The sequence below is a fragment of the Mesocricetus auratus genome, unplaced genomic scaffold (assembly GCF_017639785.1).
Source record: "Mesocricetus auratus isolate SY011 unplaced genomic scaffold, BCM_Maur_2.0 Super-Scaffold_100011, whole genome shotgun sequence".
Classification (NCBI taxonomy): Eukaryota; Metazoa; Chordata; class Mammalia; order Rodentia; family Cricetidae; genus Mesocricetus; species Mesocricetus auratus.
Genome location: NW_024429195.1, coordinates 55,199,677 through 55,225,941, shown reverse-complemented (window position 1 = coordinate 55,225,941; position 26,265 = coordinate 55,199,677). Strand labels below are relative to the sequence as shown.

At 41.8% G+C, this 26,265-nt stretch overlaps 1 protein-coding gene across 1 annotated transcript in view; it reads right to left on the bottom strand.

Moving 5' to 3' along the window:
- Tph2 (tryptophan hydroxylase 2) overlaps positions 1-26,265 on the bottom strand; it is a 105,555-nt gene that overhangs the window by 65,342 nt on the left and 13,948 nt on the right. The window contains exon 6 of the mRNA XM_005081468.4: positions 2,976-3,172. Coding sequence (XP_005081525.1) covers positions 2,976-3,172 — 197 coding nt within the window. The remainder of the gene's footprint in view (positions 1-2,975; positions 3,173-26,265) is intronic.

The window sequence follows — 26,265 nt, the reverse complement described above, 5'->3', positions numbered from 1 at the left end:
AGTTCGTGTATCCAGAAACATTTTTTTATTTTAATAGCTTTGTAATTTATTTCATGTAAATTAGAAAAATACAAAATTTTGCCATTCAGAACTTTGACTCTATATATTACTGGCTTAGAAGTTTCTGCTTTATATAAAGGAGGTATTTTTTAATGAGTCAATTAAAAGAAACTCAAACCCACACACATGAGCTTGCCTCATTTCTGCTATGAGCCAGAGAGTGATTCAAACTGAACTCTACTCTGTCTTGCATGAAAATAGCAACTTGGGAGAACGATATGGCAAAAAAAAACTGTGGGATAATATTCTAATGACTAAGGCTGAGAAACAAGATGGCAAAATGTGAATTCTATAGTATGAGAAATGGATCCGACTGTAAACATACAGATTGCATGCAGTTTCTGTGGGAAACAGAACTACGAGCTGCAGGGTTGTCAGGAGAACAAGCTAGCTACACCACAGTAGAATTCACTGTGTAACTAGGTGCTAAGTGCAGCTGATGAGTGAGGGGCTTCCTGTCTCTTCTCAATCACAAATACAGTGTGTAGTGGACAATGTTCACACACTCAGGCTCCTCCTCCACGGTCGGGGCCTCACTCTGGCTCTCAGAGGCCCAACTATAAGGCTATCTATCATGCATTCTGACCCACATATGATATTGAAGGAAAGCCGAGGAGGAGTCCTGATAGCTGTCATAACCAGGAATGACAGGAGACAGAACTTTGAATCCTGAAGAATTAAACAGTAGAGTTTGAGCAAACGTATGAAGAGCCCACAGCAAAAGCAGCACGTATAAGGATGATGTAGCATGCTATGCAGCAGGAGATGCTTGGAGAGCTGGGTCAGAGTCTTCACTGAGGGTGAGCAGTTCAGACTCCTCCAAATTCAGCTCCTAGTCATGTCTGTGTGTCTCCAATGGTCGGTGGTGTGCAGTCTGCATGTCCCGGTGGTATGCAGTAGGGTAGGGAGATATTAGCAAGCTTGGAGGACACAAAGATCAGACACCTCCCTCTCAATCAACAGCCTATAAACCAAGACCTGGACCGAACAGCCGGAGTCTAATCTCTTATCACAGGGACGAGATTAGAATCATCTCTCTGATCCTGGGAGGAAATACAAAGATCCTCAATACCCCAGAAGGTCATTAATAGATAACTGTCTGACCTGGCTCAGGGAGGTCACACCCTTGTCAGATCTCTCTCTAGCAGGGGGTATTCTTTTACAGAACAACAACAAAAAATACACATCATTGTCCCCTCTTGTAAAAGTCTATCCAAACAGGCCTGTCAATCACCTACCCAGGAAAAAGTCCCACAGGAAAAGCTGTTTGTTCTAAAGAGTTTGGAAATAGAAAACCTACCTAAAACATAGATTGAGGCAATCATCCCTTTGCCCATTAATCTGCTCTCACCTCTTGAGGGTGTACTTTGCTTTGCTGTATAGTAAATTCTGTTTTCTACACTGTTCTCTGCGTATCTCATTATATGAACTCTTTTGATGTGCATCACATTTGCCAGAGCAAAGGGGGAGTCCAGACTGAGATCTTGAAGGTACTAGAATAGTTTTTGGACTTTTTAATGTGCACATTAAAATGACCGTGTAACTGCCTTGATTGTTTTTCAGCTCAGACCACAAAACTCAAAATACTTATTAATTTAGTCCTACCCTTAACAACAACTTTGTCAATCCCAGTTTTTTTAAATTTGTTTTTTAAGTAGATGGAGCTTCTGAGAGCTTCTAAATCAATATGTGAGGGGAAAAGTAACATTTTAGGTCCTGTTTTGGAGAGGGATGTTTGTGAGGAAGCAGCGGGCAGGGTAGTCAATGGGGGAAAAAAGCTTAGGAATGAAGATGGGGAAATGGTGGAAACCTTAATGTGGATAGAAGGGGTGAAATGAGGAGGGTTGGAGAGATGGCTCAGCAGTTAAGAGCACCAGCTGCCTGATCCTTCCAAAGGTTCTGAGTTCAATTCCCAGTGCCCACACGGTGGCTCACAACCATCTATAGTGAGATCTGATGCCCTCTTCTGGCATAAAGGCATACATGCAGAGAGAGAGCACTCATATAATAAAAATAAATAAATATCTTTTAAAGGTAGAATGAAAGAAAAGGCTAAGTATGTAGAGGTTCACAAAGCTAGAAGTGGCAGTCTGGCAGATTCCAGGTAGAAACAATGATGAAAAGCTACCTAAAAGCCTTCCAAAGAGGCCCACAGCCTTATCACCTTGAGTCTGTAAATGTTGTCTCGCTTGGAACAACAAACTTTAGAGATGTGATCTAATAATGCTTCTTGAGATGAGGAAACTATGGGAATTTTAAATCATAAAGGTCTTTATAAGAAGGAAGAACCAGGTAGTAGTGGCACACACCTTTAATCCCAGCACTCAGGAGGCAGAGGCAGGCAGATCTCTGCGAGTTCAAGGTCAACCTGATCTACAAAGTGAGTTCCAGAACAGCCAGAACTCTTACACAGAGAAACCCTGGTGCCACCCCTCCACCCCCTCAAAAAAAAAAAACATGAAGCAGCCAAGTTAGAAATGGCATGGTGAAAATTGAAGTAAAAGCCTGGAGTGGATAATGCAGCAGCCATGGGCCAAGCAGCGCAGGTGGACGCCAACAGAAGCCCCCCAAAAGAAATAACACCCCTCAGCTGCTTGGTCATAGACTATGAGCTCCAGTGGTAAGTGTAAGTAATAGTTCGTGTTTATCAGAGGCTCAGCGCTGCTATTTTTGGTAGCTATCCTTTGGGGATTACCATTTACAACAGCAACCAAAAACAGACCTTAGCAAGCCCATAACTGCACAAAGAGCTGAATCCTTTTCTCCAGCCAGGAGTCCATCATTGAGTCAATGCTCCTTTTTTTTAAGCCTCTACTTTTCCCTTTTAGAGAAGGGGCTATCGGTGTGTCGGTGCATCCTTGAAAATCAAATGGGGATGGGGAATGAATAGGGAAGGGCGGCCTGCCCAGTCTTACCTTTCAGGAAAGCGGAGACATCTTCCAGTTGAGGCACATTGTCTTCCCGATAACCACAGTACTTGGTCAGCAGGGGGAAGTTCTTCAGGTACTCTCGGCAAGCATGGGTGGGGTAGAGTTTGGAGAGCTCCCGGAACACAATGCCCCAAGTTTTAGTTTCTTCTTCTGTGTACTCCACCCTGGGAATGGGCTGACCGCTAGGCAGGTGGGAAGAGAGACCAGTGAATCTAGCTTTATACCACTAAGCAAAGAGTTTGACATTAATGCAAGCCAAGTTACACTTTTATACACAGAGACACACACACACACAGAGACAGATAGACATATAGACACAGACACACACACACACAAAGCAACAACTATGTGCACAAAAAGATTCCATTAAGCACTGAAATAAATGCCAACCTTCAATTCCATGTGCCTATTTGCATCTTTGTAAGTTTTTAATTGTCACATCTTCACGTGTCTGCCTAGAAACTTGACAAGGCATGTTTTTGTGTATGTGTGTCTGTCTTTCGTGGTGAGAGGTATGAGGGTGTGTTTGAGGGGTATGCACATATACATGCAGAGTTCAGAAGATGACCTTTAATGTCCTACTATCATGCCCCACCTTCTTCCTCTGAGGCAGGATCTCTCACTGAACCTGGAACTCAGTTTTCCAGCTAGCCTGGCTGATCGCCCATCCCCAGGAATTTTCCTCTCTCCCTGCAACATGCCAAGTACTGAGGTTACAGACATGCAGTAATACCCAGCCTTTCACACGGGTGCTGGAGACCCAAACCCAGGTCATCATGTTTGCCCAGCAAGTGCTCTGCCCCACTGAGTCGTCTTCCTAGGTCCAAGACTCATGTTCTTTAGCTGCAGTGGGTAACAAGGAATAACCCTGTATTGGAAAGGGGTGGTTTAGGTGCAAAACTCCTAGGAGGGTCTTTTCTGCAACCACAAGACAACAATAATAAATGTATTCTGTTGAAAATACAATTGCTTCCTGAGTTTTCTTTGTTCCTTGCCCAGACTCACCTCAATTTCCAAGTGTAATTTTGTGATTATTTGTTCAGTGCCCAGAATGTCTGGCAAATATGAAAAGTCTATGCTGAATTTAAAAGAGTTTTCATAAACTACAAACTAAGAAACATTTATCGCAGGTCATACTGAAGAGCAGACATGTGAGGCCCTCTCTTAGTTCAAGATGGGTGTTAACGAGTAAATAGTGTAAGCTTTCAGGTCACGTGATCTCTATCACAATTATGCTACAGTATCTCAAAAAAAAAAAGCCATAGACAAACTGGATAAGAAGATCTGCCTGGGTCCTACTAAGCTCCTCTTTGTGGGCCCCGTGAGCAACAGTGTGCTGGTAGCCAGGTTTATTGGCAGATTATCTTGGATCAGCATAGTCATGGAATGCTCCCCACAGGAAGCACAGCTTCAGCCAACAAAAGAAGACTACATAGTACCAGGAGTTCCCCGATAAAAGGGAAACAAGAAGGACTGATTTAACAGTACATAGCAGCCATGCGCAGAAAACATGGCTCCCAAAATCAACTGAGACCTGTAAAAAATAATGGGACCATTGTTGTGTATGTTTGCAAGCTATTGAGTAAGGGACTTAATTAGTTTAGCATTTGACTATATTATCTATTCTGAATTCAGATATGTCTGTAATCCCAGTACTTGGGAAGCTGAGACAGCGAAATGCTCAAGGAGAGCCTGGGTGCTATCACACTAGTCTGGGTTGCATTAGTATTTTGAATTCAGCTTGGGAAAATCTACTGTGATGTGCTTAATAGCCTCTCCCCCAAACCCACCTTGACCCCCAAAGAGAAATTCTGTTCCTACAGTTAGGGCGAGCTCTCTCTCTCTCTCTCTCTCTCTCTCTCTCTCTCTCTCTCTCTCTCTCTCTCTCTCTCTCTCTCTCTCTCCTCCCTCCCTCTCTCTCTCTCTCTCTCTCTCTCTCATATACACACACACACACACACACACACACACACACACACACACACACAGACCACCTGGCAGTTCAAATGCAATCTACTACCGCAGGTGGTCACCGCAGGTACCAACCCCCAAACAAGATAGCCCCTGCTACTTGGGTCACTGCAGCAGCAGGGCACTATCAAGGAGCTGGGGTCATTCTGGAGAATCCCTGAGGTTATAACAAAGAGGAATAGGATGAGAAGAACAGACTCCCAAACAGATGATCTCACTGGTTCCCAAACCCAGCCCTCTACACATTATGTTCCTGTCAAAATACATTCTGTTTAACATTTAAGTCCAAATGCAGTCCTTACTGCCCCCAAATTGTTTATTTTTTTAATTAAAATGCATGAGAAATGGAGGATAGCACCTACCAAAGAAAGAATTAGAAATTAACATTTGCCTTCTCTAAAAAGCAGGGTTTATGCAAACCAACTTAGAATAAGATTGGCCATGTTTAAATTTGACTGTTGACAACAAAAAAAAAATTATAGCCTGGCAAATATTTGCTGGGGAGCTCGAGTGCTCAGTTGGAACACCCATGGTGAATTTAGAACAAATGCTTGATATGGAAAAGTTAGAAAAGACACAAGGAATAAATGGATAATTGGGCTGCCTCTCGATCCAGAAATTCATCTGAACCAATCTGTGCAGGGAAGGCCAATAAACCTAATGAGAGTTGTGCATGAGCAGAAGGTAGGAAAGCGATGAGGCCGAAACAATCGATGAAATATTGAAAAGCCATTTGAGAAGAATCGTTAAGTCAAACTTTCCCTTTCAGTCTTAATCTGCAGACACACAGCCCTTCGAAAGCAAGCTGATGCTGACAACTGAAGCCGACAGGGGACAAAAGAAGACTAAGTATGAATTAGGGCAGGAAGAGAGACCTGCACAGGTCTCCCACTTGATGAATTTCCCGCAGCGCAATCTCGGGAATATGGATACCTGCAGATATGCTCATCTGTTTCTGAATGCCTGCCCCGCCAAGGGAGCTCATTCACCTGCCCTCTGATATCCTGACTACTTAAAGCACTGTGGTACCTGGCACCTGCATGAGGCGTCGCTAGTCCTGAGGAGCGATTTCTCACACCACGTGGACCTCTGCTCTGGATAATTCTTTAAATCGCTTGAAACGTCATCAAAAAGAAAAGGCTAGTTTCATCCATTTCATAACTATCAGAAAATATCCAAAATATAGGAAAGGTAAGAAGCTCCTATGTAGTCCCAACAAATACATGCTAATAACCATTTGTGAGCCGGCTACCTGCCAGACCCTCTTTTAGGTTTAGGTACTTGTCCATGAATTAACCCATTTGATTCTCACAACTCTATAAATAGGTACTATTATTATCCATGTTTTCTACATAAGGAAATTGAGACTCCAAGAGACTGTCTAAAATCTTAGAACCAGGCTTAACATGTGGCTTAAAATGGTGGTGTTCCTTATGCCGGTGAGATTAAAAATGCACCCCAGACATTAACTCATGTTATATACCAACAAAAATAAGGTGTTTAGGTGCATGTGCACGTGTGTGTGTGTGAAAGTATTACCTATACTCGTGCCTACAATATTAGCATTTGTGTTCTTAGAGATCACAAAGGCATTTTCACAAATTTAAGTTTCTTACTGAGACTAGATGTCAGATTGGGTTCCTCAACAGAATAAATATGCAGTTTGGGGCTCCAGGACTATAAAGCCATCCACACGAGTTTTTCGGATTTAAATTATATCATTATTTTAATAGCATATGGGTGTTTGGCCTGAATGTACATCTGCACACCTCATGCAATGAAAGCCAGAAGAGAGCAGCAGATAGCCGGGAGCTGAATTTACAGGTGGGTATTTGCTGTCAAGTGGGTACTCGGACTCAGTTCCGAGTTCTCTAGAAGAACAGACAGTGCTTAGTCTCTGGTCTATCTCTGCTGCCCCATGTTTCAATACCTTGAATTTGACAGTCAGAAAAATAAAACAGTCATAAGAAAAATCCAAGTGTGTTGTATTTATTTGCATTTGCTGTCATTTAGCAGACAGCTACTCGTTTGGGTTTGTGTAATTATTCCACCTGAGAAGAGTACCAGAGGAGTGGACTAGACTTTTGGGAGTCTGGGATACAATACATATCCATATATTCTTATTCGTCTCTCTCAGTGGGTACGTGTTATAATGAGGGCATAACTGTCTCAGCACCCTGGACTCTGCTGCGGACTGACAATAAAATGACTTAATCTGCATTCTAGAGAGAACACCCAGCATTTGAAACCAAGCATTCCATACGGGTCCTCTCTATCAAACAACTGCCCCACACCACCCTTTTCACCAGACCACAGACCTCACCGGCCAGGAGGTTATGGTTAGGACTGTGGGCAATGTTTGATTTTTTTTTATGGAAAAGGCAGATTCTTTCCTCCTCCCTCTGTCAGAAGGTTAGGACATTTCTAAAGACCTGAGATTCTGTCCAGTTTTCCTAACTTTCCCAGGGAAATCTTCAAGCAGTAACCTGGCAACCACCATGATACTGCCACTCAAAGAGAACGGTCCCGGAGCCATCATTTGGAAGCCTGGAGATATAGTACCCTCTTGATAAGTGTCCTCTGGAATGTAAGGCTAATATGAATTTATAACCTAATGCCCAGAAAGCTGCAGAGGTCCAGTGTGTTGCACATGGGAAGAAGCTAGAAGAGTCTGCCCTATCCAGTTCTCTTCAGGCAGAAGACCCTACCCAGATGTTTTCACCCCTTGTGAAGAGGCACCTCGGGGTCCCCCAAAGCAAAAGTATGCCTGATCCAAAGGAAGATCATTGGTGTGAATGCTGAAAAGGCCAGAGGAACAGATCCTGTTTCTGCACACAAAACAATGAAGAGAGAGTGACAATACCTTCAGAAAACAATGTACAACACAGTGCAGAGACCAGCACCTCATCAGAAAACACCTTGTCAGAGAGAAGCTGTCTGAACCAGGATAAACATACCCCAAGACCCACCCTGGACATTCTAACCATCTTATGAAAAAAAAATATGGTTGCTTCCTCCCTCCTACCTGACAGACAATAATCCCTCCTTAGGATCTAGAATCAAAAGGAAAAAAGGTATTTCAGAACCCTGGCTCAAAGACACCTCCAAACCAATAAAATCACATACATATTCAATCCAAATAACTGTGAGGGAGAGAGGATGCTCTATGAATCGAGTTTGAGATTAATCTTTTTCAAATGAACAGGACCAGGTCTTAAATACCCAAATGAGACTTTCCTAATAATTGGAAATGACAGGAAATTAGATGTTGCTAAGGAACTTGCTTCCCTGCAAGTAAGTGGGAATCAACACAATACAGTTGGAAGCGAGGAGAAGGAAAACAAAGTATTTCGTGTTTACATAAATCCCAACAATATGATACTCTTCAACAAGCTAATTACACATAAATATTTAATTGGATATCTAGAGAGTCTCTTCCATTTTTTTAGAATTAGCTGGGATTGTGGAATTCTCAACAACACACCAAATTATTATTCATGGCTTCCCAGTTCTCTGTAGCAAAGCTGATGTGACTTTTGATAGTTTTTAGTCACTGTAGATTCTACACTCTTGTCACAGAATGACAAGCCATGGCTTTTTCAACATCGAGGGGACAGGACAAGAAAAGAGTTGATGGCCAGTGTGGAGACTTAGCTTTGACAGTAGGAAGAAGATAAACCCTGATAGATTACTCAGATGACAAAGTCTCTGGAAATATAGAAAGCTGTGAGAGAAATCTTTCTTCTTGTATGTTTAAACCCCTAGGTGCACTGAGGAGACAGTTTAGTCACTAAAGTAACTTCTGTGCAAGCATGAGAACCTGGGCAGAAATCTCTAGAACCCAGGTGAAAACCATGCACAGTGGAGAGTATCTACAATCTCAAATCCTGAGGGAAGGGGCAACAGAGACAGGCATGTCCTTGGAGCTCATTAGCCAGCCAGTCTAGACAATGAGAGAACATGTCTCAAAAGACTAAAGTGAAAAGTAATGAAGACATCTGACACCAACCTTTGCCCTCCACGTGCATGCTTTCACACATGCGCACATTCACACACACACAGGTATGCCCATGAAACACACCTGCACAAGCACACACACACACACCACACACACACACTCAAAACAACCACACACATGTTTGCATATGCACACACACATATGCACAAAAGAACACAAATGCATACATGAAACACACACTTATTCACAAATGCACACACCCACATAAATACACATGTACACACACATGTTCACACATGCATATGTACGCACATGAATAGATGGGTGTCTGGGAATAAGCACTTGCCTAGTATGCACAAGGCCCTGGACTCTGTCCCTATCATAGAAGAGATTTGGAGGAAAGGATGAAAAGGAGAGCTGGAGGAAAGAAAAGAGGAATAAAAGAGAAACCCATTCTTCCCAGAAACCAGGGCATGATCCTAGAAGTCCTACCCATTTCTACAGAAAGGAGATTGAAGGGGCCACAGACAAACTGAGGTGTGGGCAGCTACAGACAGTAACTCTACAAGTTCTGAGCTTGCTAGAGGAAAGGTATTGACCGAAAACATTTTGACCCAGACATCTAGGAACCCACACCCCTCAGTGACTAGAACTAAAAGGAATCTTTCCATGAGCCAAATCAATAAACAACATGGTTTTCACTTAACTGTTTGTTTGATCTTCTCCAGCATTACAAAAAGCAATGTATTTTTCTTACACTTTGTTTTTTAATTTGGAGAACTGGAAAATATCTGCTTGCATGTGGGAATACTTCCAGGCCACCTCCAAGAGGTCTTTGTGCTAGAATTGCCAATACAAGGTGGCCTTCCTCTGCCTGTGTTATCTTACAGGAGGCTCCAGTGTGGAGAAGCAATTCAGTGATTCAGCAGTGGAAGACACGGCAGCCTGCAATCGATGGCATTACACTGAGATGGCAAGACGGGATGAAACACAGAACAAATCGCATTCTTTGAAAACAGCTGTGTTTTCTCAGAAGCAAGAACCAAACAGAGCAGAAGGGAAATGGAGAATTAGTTAAGGAGACAGGTGAATCAGATTTAAAAAAGAAAAAGAAAATTCATTATTTCATTCCGTTACACATCCCTTAGGGCAGGAGGTGTCTCACTTATTCAGGAGCTATTTATCCACATGGAATAGACTCTGCCTCTTAACTTTTCCTCATCTTTACTCTTTCCCCATCTTCGCATGTCTCAGTTGATTGACACTTCTACCTGGAGTTATAGAAGGGAAATGAGAAGAGATGAAATGAAAAATGCATCAGCTTTGCAGCTCATTAGCAATTAGTCATCCTCTAAGGATTTGGAGGGGCCTGTGGAGGAAGTTTACGGGAACTTCAAGGCTAGCGGTCTCCATCTTTGTTCTTCTCGACTCTTGAGAGGCATTTGCTCCATAGCCTGATAGCTGCATACTCTCCTGGGAGCCAACTTTAATGTAGCCCTTTTCCTTCCTATCCCAGAAAGCTCACGACAATATACAACGATAAGACTATCATTTCCCAATCTTAATAGCCTGCTTTTTCCCAAATATAATTTTTATTTGACATTAATAACATTCACTTGTCATTGTTATTAGGCTTTTATTACACTTCTCAGAATCGAGGGGATGCCAGAATCCAGAAATGTCAGCAACACATGAAGACCCTTCTCCTGAAAGTCAGTGATCAATCATAACATTTTGTGAAATCAAACCTCCTGCATCCAGGAAATGCAGAAAAAGATGGATGTGCAATAAGATTGTATGCAAGTGAGACTACCCAAAAACAAAAAACAAAAAACAAAAATGTTGACAGAAAAAAGAAACACCCTGAATGAGTTGGATAAAATCCAATAAGGTTTAGCAAAATAGAAAATGTTACTTTTCACACTGATTTCCAAGGATATATATAAGAAATTCCCAGGATAATTTGGTAAAATTATACTTCGATGAGGTTAGAGGGATGACTTAGTCAGTAAAAGAACTTGTGCTCTTGCAGAGGACCCAGGTTTGATTCCTAGCACCTGCATGGTAGCTCACAACTGTCCATAGTTCCAGTCCAAAGAGATCCAACACCCTCTTCTAACCTCTAAGGACGCTGAATATACATATATGCAAATAAGGTATTCACACACACAAAATAAAGTGCAGAGATATAAAAAATAAAACTGGAGGACAGAATATTAAGTGAAATAAGCCAAACACAGAGAAATAAGAACCACATGTTCCCTGTCATATATGGAAGTTTAAAAAAAAAAGTCAGCTTGGAAGTAGAGAAGCATGGATAAAGAGATAATGGGTTTTATCAGGGCACATAATGTGCATGTTTGGAAAAATCACACTGAACCCAAGTAATCTGCACAATTAATACATAATCAATAATTTTAAAGTAATCACAGCAATGTATATATTAGTATTCTAAATCTGTCGCTCATGAGAAAATATGCTTCTTCAATATAAGAACTTTTATTTGCAGTAGGGCATCAGGCAAGGCTCCTGCAGGCAGGTTACTCCAGCACCACCCCACTGGACCTTGTAATCTACAAGTTCCACTCTGACCCCAAGCCCACATAGCCACCATGATCTCAGCAGCTCCCTGAGACACAAACTGCAACTGCACAGAGGTGACCCAGAGCGGGGACCCAGAGAGGTGACCTAGAGACAGCAACTTCAATGATCAGTCCAAGAGAGGATCCCTGAGACACAAACACTGACTGCAAAGATTGGACCAATTAGAAGAAGAGATGGGTAGTTGCCAATGCAGTAATACATTCAACAACCTAAAGATCAATAAGGCAATACCAGAACACAGACCTTAAATATAACTTTATGAAGATGATAAAGACCCTTAAGAGGAAATGAAAATTCCCTTAAAGAAATGGAGGAAGCCGGGCGGTGGTGACGCACACCTTTAATCCCAGCACTCGGGAGGCAGAGGCAGGTGGATCTCTGTGAGTTCGAGGCCAGGCTGGACCAACAGCCTCCAAAACAATACAGAGAAACCCTGTCTCAAAAAACCAAAAAAAAAAAAAAGACATGGAGGAAAAGACCAAAAAATGAAAGAAATCAATAAATTTCTTAAAGAAAGGCAAAAAGACAATCAACAGGTGAAGCAAACAGTTCTAGACTTGGAAATTAAAATGGAGGCAATAAAGAAAACACAAACCAAGGGAATGCTGGAAATGGAAAATCTGGGTAAACAAACAGGACCCATAGATGCAAGCATAACCAACAGAATACAAGAGATGGAAGAGTTGAAGATACAACAGAGAAAATAGACTCACCAAAGAAAATGTTAAATCCAAAAAAAACTGTTAACAGAAAACATCCAGGAAATCCGGGACAACATGAAGAGACCAAACCAAAGCATAATAGGAATAGAAGAAGAAAAGTCCAGCTCAAAGGCACAGAAAATATATTCAACTAAATAATAAAAGAAAACTTTCCCAACCTAAAGAAGGATATGCCTATGAAGGTACAAGAAGCTTACAGAACACCAAATACACTGAACCAAAAAAAGATTCTTCACCATATAATAATCAAACTCTAAACATAGAGAATATTAAGAGCTGCAATTCCACTCTTAGGCATATATCCAAAAGATGCACTGTTCAACTATGTTCAGAGAAGCATTATTTGTAATAGTCAGAACCTGGAGGCAACCTAGATGCCCCTCAACTGAAGAATGGATGGAGAAAATGTGGTATATTTACACAATGGAATACTACTCAGTGGGAAAAAACAATGGAATCTTGAAATTCACAGGCAAATGGATGGCACTAGAAGAAACCATCCTGAGCAAGGTAACCAAGTCACAAAAAGACAAACATGTTATGTACTCACTCATATATTGATTTTAGACATATAGCAAAGGAAATGATATGTACTCACTTATATATGGATTTTAGAAATAGAGCAAAGGATTACCAGCCTACAATCCACACTGACAGAGAAGCTAGGAAACAAGGAGGACCCTAAGAGACATATACATGCCCCCCCCGGAGAAGGGGAAAGGGACAGGATCTCCTGAGAAAATTGGGAGCATGGGGAGAGGGGAGGGTGAGTTAGGAGAAAGAGAAGGGGAGAAGAGGAGGGAAGACGAGTACATGAGGGAGCAGGAAGGTTGAGTTGGGGGAAGAATAGAGGAGAGCAAGAAAAGAGATACTATAATAGAGGGAGTCATTATAGGTTTAAACAGAAATCCGGCACTAGGTAATTTGTACAGAGATCTACAAGAATGACAGCAAGAAACAATCTAAGTAATAGTGGAGAGGCTATCTTAAATGTCCTTCTCCAATAATGAGATTGATGACTTATATGCCATCCTAGAGCCTTCATCTAGTAGTTGATGGAAGAAGAATGGACTTTGGGAGCTCATTCCACATAGAGAGAGATACTCTCTCATCCTAGACACACAGGGGAAAGCCCAGGCCCTGCTCCAAATGATATGACAGACTTTGACGATCCCCCATGGAGGGCCTCACTGTCCCTGGGGAACAGAAAGGGGATGGAATAGGAATTTGGTGGAGGGGGAGGGGATGAGGGGAGGGAGAGGGAACTGGAATGGCATATAAAACAAGCTTGTTTCTAATTTAAATTTTAAAAAGGAAAAAAACAAATTAACAATAAGCATATAAAACTACCATAAACTTAACTGGCATATTGAAATTAAATGTAGAAGCATTTACAAATATATATATTTGGACCTAAGAAACAACTGGTTGTAGCTATCCTAATATCTAACAAAATAGACTTCAAACTAAAATACTCAAGAGAAGGAGAAGGTCACTTCATATTCATCACAGGAAAATTCCATTAAGATGAAGTCTCAATTGTGATTATCTGTGCCCCACATACAAAAACGCCTACATATGTAAAGGAAACATTACTAAGGCTTAAATTGCACAGCAAACCCTACACACGAATAATAGGAGACTTCAAACACCCCACTCTCACCAATGGACAGGTCTGCCAAACAGAAACTTAACAGAGAAATAAGAGAACTAACATATGCCATGTCTCAAATGAACTTAACAGACATTTATAGAACATTCCTCCCACAGACAAAAGAATATGCCTTCTCAGCACCTCATGGAACCTTCTCTAAAATTGACCACATACTTGGTAACAAAGCAAACCTCAACAGATACAAAAAAAACAATGGAGTAACCCCTGTATCTTATCAGGTCACCATGGCTTAAAGTTAAAATTCAACAACAACACTAATTGCAGAAAGCCTACAAATTCATGGAACTTTAATAATGCTCAATTGAATCGCCCCGAGGTCAAGGAAGAAATAAAGAAGTTAAAGACTTCCTAGAATTCAATGAAAATGAAAGCGTGACATACCTATGACACTATGAAAGCAGTGCTAAGAGGAAAAGTTCACAGCACTAAGTGCCTACATAAAGAAAAATCTCACATTAGTGATGTAACAGCACACCTGAAAGCTCTAGAACAAAAAGAAGCAAATTTACCAAGGAGGAGTACGTGCCAGGAAACAATCAAAATGAAGACTGAAATCGATAAAAATAGAAACAAAGAAATTAAAAACAATCAATGAAGCAAAGAGCTGGTTCTTCAAGAAAAATCAGAAGACAGACAAACCTTCATCCAAACTAACCAAAAGGCAGAGAGAGAATATCCAAATTAACACAATCAGAAATGAAAAGGGAGACGTAACAACAGACACTGAGGAAATCCAGAGAATCATCAGGTCATAGATACTCCACAAAAACATAGATACTCCACAAAATTGGAAAATTTAAAGGAAATGGGCAATTTTCTGGATACCACATAACAAAATTAAATCAAGAACAGATAAATAAAATAGATCCATAACCCCTAAGGAAATAGAAGCAGTCACAAAAAGCCCAAACCAAAAAAGCCCAGGGTCAGATGGTTTCAATGCAGAATTCTACCAGAACTTCTAAGAACTAATAGCAATACTCCTCAAATAGAAACACAAGGAACATTACCAAACTCTTTTTACAAATCTAGTTACCCCAATACCCTAACCACACAAAGACTCAACTAAGAAAGAATTACAGACCAATCTCCCTCATGAAGATTTATGAAAAAAATGTTGGCAAACTGAATCCAAGAACACATAAAAAAAATCATCCACCATAATCAAATAGGCTTCATCCCAGAGATGTAGCAATGGTTCAATATACAGAAATCTGTCAATATAATCCACCATTTAAATAACTTAAAGAAAAAAACACAAGATCATCTCATTAAATGCTAAGAAACTTAGACAAAATCCAACACTCCTACATGATAAAGGTATTGGAGAAATTAGGGACACAAGGAATATATCTAAACATAATAAAAGCAATATACAGCAACCTGACAACCAACATCAAATTAAATGGAGAGAAACAAAGTAATTCCACTGAAATCAGGAACAAGGCAAGGCTGTCCACTCTCTCCATATCTATTCAACTTGGAGTTCTAGCTAGAGCAATAAGACAACAAAAGGAGATCAAGGGGATACGAATTGGAAAGGAAGAAGTCAAACTTTCACTATTTGCAAATGATATGATAGTATACATAAGTGACCCCAAAAATTCTACCAGAGAACTCCTACAGCTAATAAACACCTTCAATAATGTGGCAGGATACAAGGTCAACTCAAACAAAAACAGTAGACTTCATATATACACATGATAAAAGAAATCAGAGAAGTATCACCCTTTACAAAAGCCACAAATAACATAAAATATCTTAGGATAACTCTAATCAAACAAGCAAAAGACCTGTATGACAAGAACTGCAAGCCTTTAAAGAAAGAAACTAAATTGTATTGGGATTTTGATGGGAATTGCATTGAATCTGTAGATTGCTTTTAGTAAATTACCTTTTTTTGTTTGTTTGTTTGTTTTTCAAGATAGGGTTTCTCTGTATTGTTTTGGAGGCTGTAGGTCCAGCCCGGCCTTGAACTCACAGAGATCCGCCTGCCTCTGCCTCCCCAGTGCTGGGATTAAAGGCGTGAGCCACCACTGCCCGGCTATAAATTGTCATGTTTATTATGTTGATCCTCTCTATCCAAGAGCATGAGAGATCTTTCCATTTTCTGATGCCTTCACAGTTTCTTTCTTCAGAGAATTAAAGTTCTCATCTCCACATTGCTGGTGGGAATGCAAACTTGTACAACCACTTTGGAAATCAGTATGGTGGTTTCTCAGAAAATAGGGAAGCAATCTACCTCAAAACCCAGCAATACCACTATTGGGAATATACCCAAAAGATGCATACTCATACAAACCACAAGGACATTAGCTCAACTGTGTTCATAGCAGCATTACTCATAATAGCCAAAAACTGGAAACATAGATGCCCCTTAACCAAAGAATGGATCAAAAAAATGTGGTACATTTACACAATGGAATACTACTCAGCAGTGAAAAGAAATGACATCATGAAATTTGCAGGAAAAAAACTTCCTGAGTGAGGTAACCCAGGCACAGAAAGAAACACAGTATGTACTCACTCATAAGTGGACATTAGATGTTAAGCAAAGGATAACCAGCCTAGAGTCCACCACCCCAGAGAAGCTAGGTAACTAGGAGAACCCTGGGAGAGACATACATGGATCCCCTTCAAAGGGGGAAGAGACAAGCTCTCCTGAGAAAATTGGGATAGTAGAGGTGGGGAGAAGAGAAGGCAGAGGGGAAGGGGGAGAGGAAAGGGGAAATGAGAGGAGAACATGAGGGGAACTGGATGGTGGAGACGGGGGAAGGGACAGAGAGGGAGAGCAAGGAAAGAGATATCTTGATTGAAGGAGTCATTATGGGGCTGGTGAGAACCTGGCACTAAGGATCAGGATTTACCCCTAGTGCTTAAACTGGCTTTTTAGAGCCCATTCTCTTCGGAGGGTTACCTTGGCTCAGCCTAGCTATAGGGGGGAGGACCCTGGTTCTGCCTGAAAGATGTGGAAGGCTTCACTGACTCCCCATGGGAAACCTTGCCCTCTCTGACAAGTAAATGGGGTGGGGTGGGGGGAAGGTAGGGAGAGCAGGAGATGGGGAGGGAGTGGGAACTGGGACTGGTACACAAAAATGAGAAAAGATTGTTTTAAAAAATGTCAAAAAAAGGAAAAACAATTTTATTTGCTTTGTTCACTTTTAGTTTTTGGTCTTATAATTTCATATATGAATACTGTGTGCACATTATTTCTGCCCCTTCCTCTCCCTCTTCCAACTCCAACAATATATATTTATAAACATTCACACCGCATGATGATTCCATTTAGTGTTTCGTGTGTGTAAATATGCGTGCATGTGTGCGTGCGTGCACACGTGTGTGTGCGTGCGTGCGTGTGTGCGTGCGTGTGTGTGTGTGTGTGTGTAAGGCTGACCACTTGAACTGGTGATTTGTTCATTTTTATGTCTCTGACACCTAGAGGGAAAGCTGCAATATACTGGTGTTCAATAAACAATATTTGTTGTGTGAGTAAATCAACCAATCGGCATAAAGCAAGCTGTAATTTTAAATGCTGAAAAAACTATAACTGTGTTCCAGGAAGGTCAGGCACATAAGTATTTGTCTCACCTCATTCTTGCCTCGTGTATTCTGAGCTATGGAAAACGCAACTAAAGATATTGAGATCTCAATAAGCTTTCTGGTCACTCTTCACTTGTCACGCCATGGTTTCTTTTTCCCGATTCTCTCCATACAGTTTTCCAGCCCCTGTCTAGACATTGCTACCCAGACACTGGTAGGCATCATTTTCACCAAGGAGGAAAACATATGGAAACCCCAAAGGACAGAACAGTCTAAACATGACTAAATGCAGAGATACTTCTCTGGCTAGATGACCTGATGAGTGAATATGCCAAAATACATTTAAGGACATGGGGCACAATGTGATGACATCTCCCACGAAAAGAAACTGGTAAGTCTTTGCAACAACTCAACTCAACCTCCAGCTGAGTTATGTCAGGATCCCTACAGGTAGGTCCAAGTAGTCTGGCCTGGCATAAAGCTAACTTGGCCCGGGAGGGGGCGGGAGAGCATGGCTACTAAGCCACACCAGAGAATAAACATAAAGGCACAGACATTTTCAACTTCCCCCTTAGGCCTGTCAGGTAAAGAGCATTTGTGATCACATATTTTATTTGCTTTTGCAAATGAATTTTTCACACATGAATTTTCAAAAATGAGTCTATGAACCCTAAGGAACTTTTATACGATTGCAAACAAAATCGCTGGTTTTGCTTTGTTCACATTGTTAATATTGGGGCTTCCTTTAAAAAAGACATAATGAAAATAAAAACCACTTCCCCTTAGGAGCCTGGGGAGAGGGAAGATTTAAGTTCTGGAAATTGTGTGGGGTTTTTGTTTTCTTTTGTCCTGTGCACCATAGGACAGGGCTTCCTGCCACTTTCTCACCCTGAAAAAGGTCCTCTTCACAGTACAGAAGAGGGATTTGAATCTACAGAAACTACCATGCAATTAAATATCAACAGCAACAACTATGAACTTCAACACGCTAGCGTTCAACGTGCACACAGAGGCTAAGCTCAAAGATCCCAACACAGAAAACAGCTAAAGTGCCCAAGTCACTGATGGCAGGCAACCTCAGACCACTAAAATGAAGGTACAGAGCTAGACTTCCTCAGAGCTCTAAATTCAATCTGCTTTGTCTTGTAACCTGGCCAGCAAAAAGTAAGTGTTGCTGACTTTTCTGTTTTGTAGATGGAGAGTGGTTAATATGACAGTTCACAGCCTTAACCAAGTTTATCATAGCAATCATCCACCCTCTGTCCATTTAACTGAAACAGTAACAATAATCTGGCAGTTCATTACATAAACTATGCTTATTTTAAAGGAACCTATTAATATCCCCATTACACAGTTGAGAAAACTGAGGCCAAACATCTCATAGATGGCACAGCAAGGACTCACAACTGGCGAACCCAGCTCTATAGAACCTATTTTCTCTCACACACTCTCCCCTTTTCTCCCTCTCCCTCCTCCGCTTGGGTCTTACGTACTGCATATACCAGTGTCAAATCCTGATGTTTCATCAAAGTTGAAGATGCACACTTCAACTTCTGATCCTCTCTCCTCCTCCTCCTCCTCTGTGCAATTTCTTCTGTGGTGCTGGGGTTCAAACCCAGGCCCTGTACATGCTAGGCAAGCACCCTACAACTGAGCTACATTACCAGCCCCAACACTCACTTTTCTAAATATTTTTTGTTTTATATGTGTGTGTCCCTGAACACATATGTATATGTACCACATGTGTACAGGTATCTGTCAAGGGCATTCAGAGGGCATCAGATCCTCTGGAGCTGGAGTTGCAGGCGGTCGTGAGCTTCCCAGTGTTACTGCTAGGCACTAAATCCAAAGATCCCTCTTAATCAACACAACTCGGTGCAAGGTGACCGTCCAGTACTTACCCAGAATTGGGGTTTGGTTTTCTGTTTCCACAGTTGCAAAACGGAAGCCTGGATTCTGTTTGAAAAGCACAGGCACCACTACCTAGTACCTAATAGATAGTCAGTGTAGCTGACTCCGTCCCTCCAGGTATATAAAATGAATAAAATTTCATCACTTCCCTGCAGGGTTGGGAATAAGTCTAGAGATGACAAAACATCCCCATTCCATATAAATTCTTTCAACTTTCAGACAGGACTTGTGGAAGCAATTTGAATCCTTTGCGTTCACAGAAATCATTTTAAAGTAAAAATATCCCTGCCTCTTTCTCTGTGAAACGCATGAGATCCTGGTGCACCATCTGTCATTGAGTGACACAGGGCCACACTGAGTTAATGTTTTCCACAGCCGTGGGAACCATGCTATAACCAGACAACATCCCACTGAGGCATTCACACACACACCTCAAAACCCACCAAGCCCCCAAAATGGAAAAGCAAAGCCTTTTTCCAAATTAATCTCCGCTTTTGTCTTTCCTTGCAATTCTCAGGCTCCCTTCCCTTTTAGTCATTTAGCTGAACTTCAGGTAGTGGGGAACGTTTGACATGAAAATGATTCTCCCATAAAGCCTACCATCGTTTAAATACTTGCAGGAACTGTGCGTTTGAAATAGGCTGAGACGTCTATAAAAAACAGACTTTCTACTCTGTGCCTGGGAGAGTTTAAAAGCCCGGGTCATTTGCTTGCGCCGCTCTTCTCAGCCTGCATGAGGTACCACCTAAGTCAAATGGAAGTCACTCTGCAGTTTAAGAGCGAGAGAGAAGAGCGGCCTTGTGAGCAGAGACATTGAGATGTGAGACGCTATGAAAGAAGAATTCTTGAGCCTCTAATGTGACCCTCCCTCAGAAACGAGCCTTGTCATCAGGGAAATGACCCCAGAACTACAAATATTTGGGTTTGTTCTACTTTTCAATTTGCCGCTCCATTTCAGAGAAATTAAAGCATCAACAACTAGTGTTTATGCAGGAGGCAAAAAGGACCCAAACCACCACATACATCTCAGTTTCATTCAAAACCTGGGAAAGCAAATCGATGAAGGATAATGGAAAAGGATAAAATTAGCCCAGGCAGGGAAGAGACACATATTTGTTCCTAAGGTAACTCTTCTCCCCTCTCCCCACCCAAAAAAAAAAGGGGGGGGGAAATTTTTAAAAACTTTCTCTCATATCAAAAGATAGCCCACTGTTTCTCAAGGTGACCGTCTGCCGGTAAAACTAACAAGGAAAGCATTAAGGATAAAAACTTGCGACCCCCAAATCAAGGTGATACCTGTTGAGAATGCTGAACCCACCCACGACCCCCTCAGCCCCTGCCACCTTCCATTCTTCCCATCTTCTATGTGTTATATTTCCAATTAAGATTCACCTATCTAAAAATAGGTAAAGTGGCACTCATGACTCCAGTTAGTAATGTATTCCTTGAAGATACGTTCTGAAACCAAGCAGGATCCATAAATCATGCTGCTTCTCGAATGAAATGAGAAATGCTAGGGTCAAGCGAAATTTCTGGAAAATGTAGAAAGGGGAAGCCACCCCAGTTAGTTTCCTATGAGTTGCAATAATCGCAGATGCCCCTCAGGAAAGGCATATGGGAATTTTCCAGTCCCAACACGAAGCTCAACTATCAGAGCTACCTGGAAGATCCCCCCCCACCCCCACCCTTCCCACCCCCTCTATGCCGTCCTCAGTCCCTGAGATGGCTTTGCCGCTCCAGGTCTGTAGACTAAACCCTCCTTTGCCTCTGATCATCTTTCCTTTAGAAACTGCAGACTGCCCCCTGCTGAACTGTGTGGTGAATGACAAGATTTCAAAGACCGGAGAAGGGAAAGGAAAAGCTAGCTGGGAAGTCCGGCATGCTCGTTCCAGAACACAGCTCTCTGGATTCATGCACCCGTTCAAACTCTCACAACTGCCTGCATATTACTGAGCTTCATTTCAACATCCCGTAGTATTTGGTGGTGGTATGGATAAGGTGACTAGAAGATTTCCCCCTCTGATTTGCTGTGTGTAGATGAGAATCAACACACCCCATGTTAAAAGAGAAACCCTTCCCCTGGCTCACCCCAGCTGAGCTGCGTGCCAAGTGCAGGGGCTCACCCAAATTGAATGTGTCTGCTGGGGTGGAGATAGTGCACTTTTCAAATACACTAGTCTCCATTTGGGGCTGTTTTGTTTTAGGGTCTGTTTTACTGGGTATTTAGATGCAGAGCCCATCACAAAGGTTGCATTTTATGAATCAATCATGAAATAAACAGGATAGTGGCTAGTGAAGAAAACATGGAGAGACAAGTTCCTGGCAATTGTTTCTGAAGACTCAGCCCAGCTGTGTTTATTTCTATTCATTCTCTATTGCAGGATGGGAGGAGAAACTCTCACAGTCTGAAGATAGCTGAGGAAAAAAATCACTCCATAGGATTGACTTGTAGGCTAGAGCAAGACAGATATCCTCCAGCTAACTACCAAGGACCATGTAGCCTTGAAGTTACCTGGGCTGATTGGAATACTGGAGACAGAAAGTTTCAAGTAAACTAAGTTCTGCTAAGAAGGGTGCATTTCAACTTTACTGTGACTTTCGTAAACAAATGAGTAACTTTTCTAAATGCCAGGTCACTTGGTGCTGCTGATGTTGTTTTCAGCATGTGTCAAGTCAAGTGGAAGTTGCCACAGACACTTCAAAACAAAATGAAAGAAAAAATAAAGGTGTGGCCTTCTGAACAAAACTAGACACTTAAATTCTACAAAATACTCCCAAAGGGGTTGACCCTTTTTTTTCTGAAGCTATTCCAGACAGCCAGAAAATTTTCCTAGATGCTGCAAACACTTGCTTTAAGTTCTACTACTTAATTAGCCGGGCCGTGGTGGTGCACGCCTTTAATCCCAGCACTCGGGAGGCAGAGGCAGGCGGATCTCTGTGAGTTCGAGGCCAGGCTGGACCGACAGCCTCCAAAACAATACAAAGAAACCCTGTCTCGTAAAAACCAAAAAAAAAAAACGTTCTACTACTTAATTTAGTGCTCCATTTATGAGAAATTAAAACACCAACAGCTGGGGCTTGGTCAGATGTTATGATCAGGTATCTCATCTTTAGTTCTTGATGTCTCAGAACCCCCTCATCTTCAAAAAGTATAATGACGACATCTACCTCAAAGGCTACTTGAGAGGTTAAATGACAGAATACCAAGTGAACTTGCTTTACACAATGCCCAGTGCTTGATAGGAACTGAATAAAAGGGAGCAAAAGATTCCTGAACATGTGAGCTGAGAAGCCAACCTATAATGAACATCTGCCCATCATTAACCAGTCAGTAATGAGTACAATATGGCCCAGTCTCAAGCCAAATCCTCCAGCCTGAGAGGGAAGAGAGACTTCTTCAGACTGAAGAAGCAATTGTATATTTATTTAAAAGAAACTAAAATCTGTTCCCACATGAAAATATTATTTAACAACCCTCCTTAATTCAACCACTTCAGAACGTCATTTATTCATTTAAGATGAGCCTTAAAATTGATTACCTAGAATCAAGGAATGGTTAGCAATTAACATATGATGATAATAACAATATCTATCACAGAATAATATTCCTTGAAGCCTAACAATTGAGAGCCTCTCAAATATACAAGACAGAGATCATGCCCTGGGACTGAGAGATCGTTGCTCATGGCCACAGTACTTGGTGTCGGGTGGGAATTCAAACACGGTTCCGAAGAACTCTGAAGTCTACACGCTCTGACACCCTCTCAATGATTTTTTTCTACCACTAGAGCACTCTAATAATACTGTAGCACTCGCCATGGCAGAGCAACTACAGAGTGTCCTGAAGAAATGGGTTACAAGCTAAATGTGTGGGGTACCAAACCCCAAAATTGTCCCCAAAGAACCTAACATCTAGCCATTCCATTTTCAGGGTTCATCTGTGAAGCCAAAAGAATGACAGTGTCTCTCTCCCAAGACTGGATTATAAAAGGCATCACGGAATCGGAATGTGGGTCAGTCGGTGCAAGCTTACCTAATAGCCCAGGCTCCTAAATTCTATCCCTAGAAAGCATGTACCCATAATCCCAGGGAGATGGCAACAGAAAGTCCAAATTTTCAAGGCCTGGTTAATTTGACCTCTGAAATCCCCATGGTGGAAGGAGAAAATTGATTTCTATGAGTTGTCATCTGACCTCCACACACACCACATACTATAGCACACCTATGCCATACATAATAATTACCCACATATAGCACAGGCACAAAGAAAATAAACATATTTAATTTTTTTAATTACAAAAGTCACCCTTAGCTACATTCAAGACTAACCTGGGCTTCATGAGACCCTGCCCGTCTAAAGCAAACAATCATAAGCTTTAAAAGACATTGCACATTCTGGCTTGTTCTCTTGTTCGGAGCACTTGATTTGGGGACTGTCAACTGAAATATCATGAAGCTGTCTAGGCAGCCCAGTGGACAGGTCACATTTCAAGAAACCGAGGCCTCCCTCAAGCCATCCTTTGGAGACCACGCTGGAAGCAGAGCCTCCAGCCCCTGCAGGGCTTCAAATGGCTACAACCCTCTCTGACTCTGTTAGAACTCCTGATCCAGAACCACCCAGCTAAGCCACATCCCAATGCTTAGCACTTACAGTGTGGAACAAGAAATGTCTCTTTTAAGCTGCCAAATTTGGGGGGAATTTGTCACGTAGAATTAATACAGTATAAAAAAATCAAATAGAAATCAAGACATAAGAGAAACCTTCGTCAAGAGAAAGAGCAAACAAAGGGTTTTGGCACATTGAGCCCAGCAAAGGCAGAGAATTATTGTATGGACACTAATATCAGCAAATCCACGTGCCAGTCTACGTGTTGATTCTACATTAACTTGTCTAAGCAGCCTAACAATCGTAGGATTATTTACATTTTTCAGAAAGGAAACTAAGGCAGAAAAATCCCAGGCCAGTCAATAGGTGAACAGTAAAGCTGGGATTCCCTCTCAGGTCAAAAAAGAAGTGGAAAGACACAGCCAGGGCCCCCAGAGTGGCGCAACTCTGTGTAAGTCCCAAGACTTAGGTTGGGTTTGAAGATTATTATAATGTATGTATGTATTAAATGTATATTTCATTTAATCATTAAAAGAATACTCCCAGAAGAGAAGTGGTGAATTTTTTATCTCCATTTTACAGAGGAAAATTTTAAGATAAGAAATGTAAGAAACCAAGTGGTGATGACACGTGCACACCTTTAATCCCAGCCATCAGGAGGCAAAGGCAGTGGATCTCTGTGAGTTCGAGGCCAGCCTGGACTACAGAGTGAGCCAGGACTATGAGAAATCCTGCCTTGAAAAAAAAAAACAAAAAAAAGGAAGGAATGAAAGAGAGGAAGAAACGGAAAGGGAGGGAAAGAAAGGAAAGAGAAAGGATGAAAAGATGAAGGAAGGAAGGAAGGAAGGAAGGAAGGAAGGAAGGAAGGAAGGAAGGAAGAAGAAAGAAAGAAAGAAAGAAAGAAAGAAAGAAAGAAAGAAAGAAAGAAAGAAAGAAAGAAAGAAAGAAAGAAAGAAAGAAAAAAGGAGGGAAGGAAGGAAGAAAGGAAGGGGCAGACAGATTCTTATTGGGAAATGGGGCAGGGGTTCCATCTGGAGTTAGGTCTGGAACTCTGACATGCTGAACCCCTCCTGCTAGCCTTACCTGGGGCATCAGCTGTCTACCAACTGACTTCTCAGATTCCTGGGGTGTGCAGGGGGCAGTGCTAAAAAGGAAACAGCCCGAGCCAGTGTGTCACCTTAATTTCAAGCAGGAGGAATCACATTTACATCAAGGCAAAATCAAACTTCTATTGGAGGTACAGTTAAGCAAACAACAATGGTATGATTAAAGTCAAAGCTTGGGGGCTCCTTCCAAGAGAATAAAATTAAAACAACTACCACTACCCCCACCAAAAATATGACTTAATTAAATATGCATGCACATTGTTGAAGAGTAATCATTAAACCTGCCTCCAAGGGAAAAAATGAATTTGCTGGTTAATTTAAAAAAAACTGTGTTACTGATTTCTCTCTTAATCTAGCTCCCCAACAATTCAGTGTAGAAATTCAGCTGGGTTAAAGATGAAGGCACCATGGATAGAAAACCTAGAGGTTCTGACTCCCCTGGGAGTCGCACCACCAAAGCCACCCTCTTTTTCTTCCTTTACATGCTGTCTGCCTCTACACACACGTCCACTTCCTTGGAACTAGGAGTGTACGCTCCCATCACATCACTGAGGGACACTCCCCGCTTTATACTAGAATTCTTTGAGCTGGTGAGGACAGAGTATGATCTGCATGTCAGAGGCTAGTATGGTGCCTTCCCCCGGGCTGGGTGTTCGTACAAAGGTCTGCCATGAGGAGTACCACTTGTACTAATGACTGTTTCCTATGCTATTACTGGTGAGGCAATTAAGCCTTGCAGACACTGAGCGGAGGGGCCTGTCTGCAGGTGGCTGCGGGCCTCTGGGTAATCAATCAACTTTCTCAGCTGCACTGTCAATCAGAACTGTGCCTGAGTGGCATCTATTGACAGTTCCCAGCATGCAGGCGCTTTTCCGCTCCTCACCTCTTTGGAGTTCACGGTAATATGGACTTTGAGCCTGCTGTTTTTTCATCATAGAGTGGAATTTTTTCATTTTTCTCTGCGTGTGTCAATTCCCACCCCCACCCCGTTTTAGCCTTTCAAGACTATCATAAAAAAAAGTATATATAGTATTCAACACAAATCCCCCAGAGGGCTTCTTGGGCTGTGGTTTCAATAGATATGGTTCTGTATCTCATTTCTCTTTCTCCTTATGTGAGACCCCCTCCGTCTACAGCCCGGGATCCCTTCAGCAACCTCAAAACACCTGTAGTACTCCATCT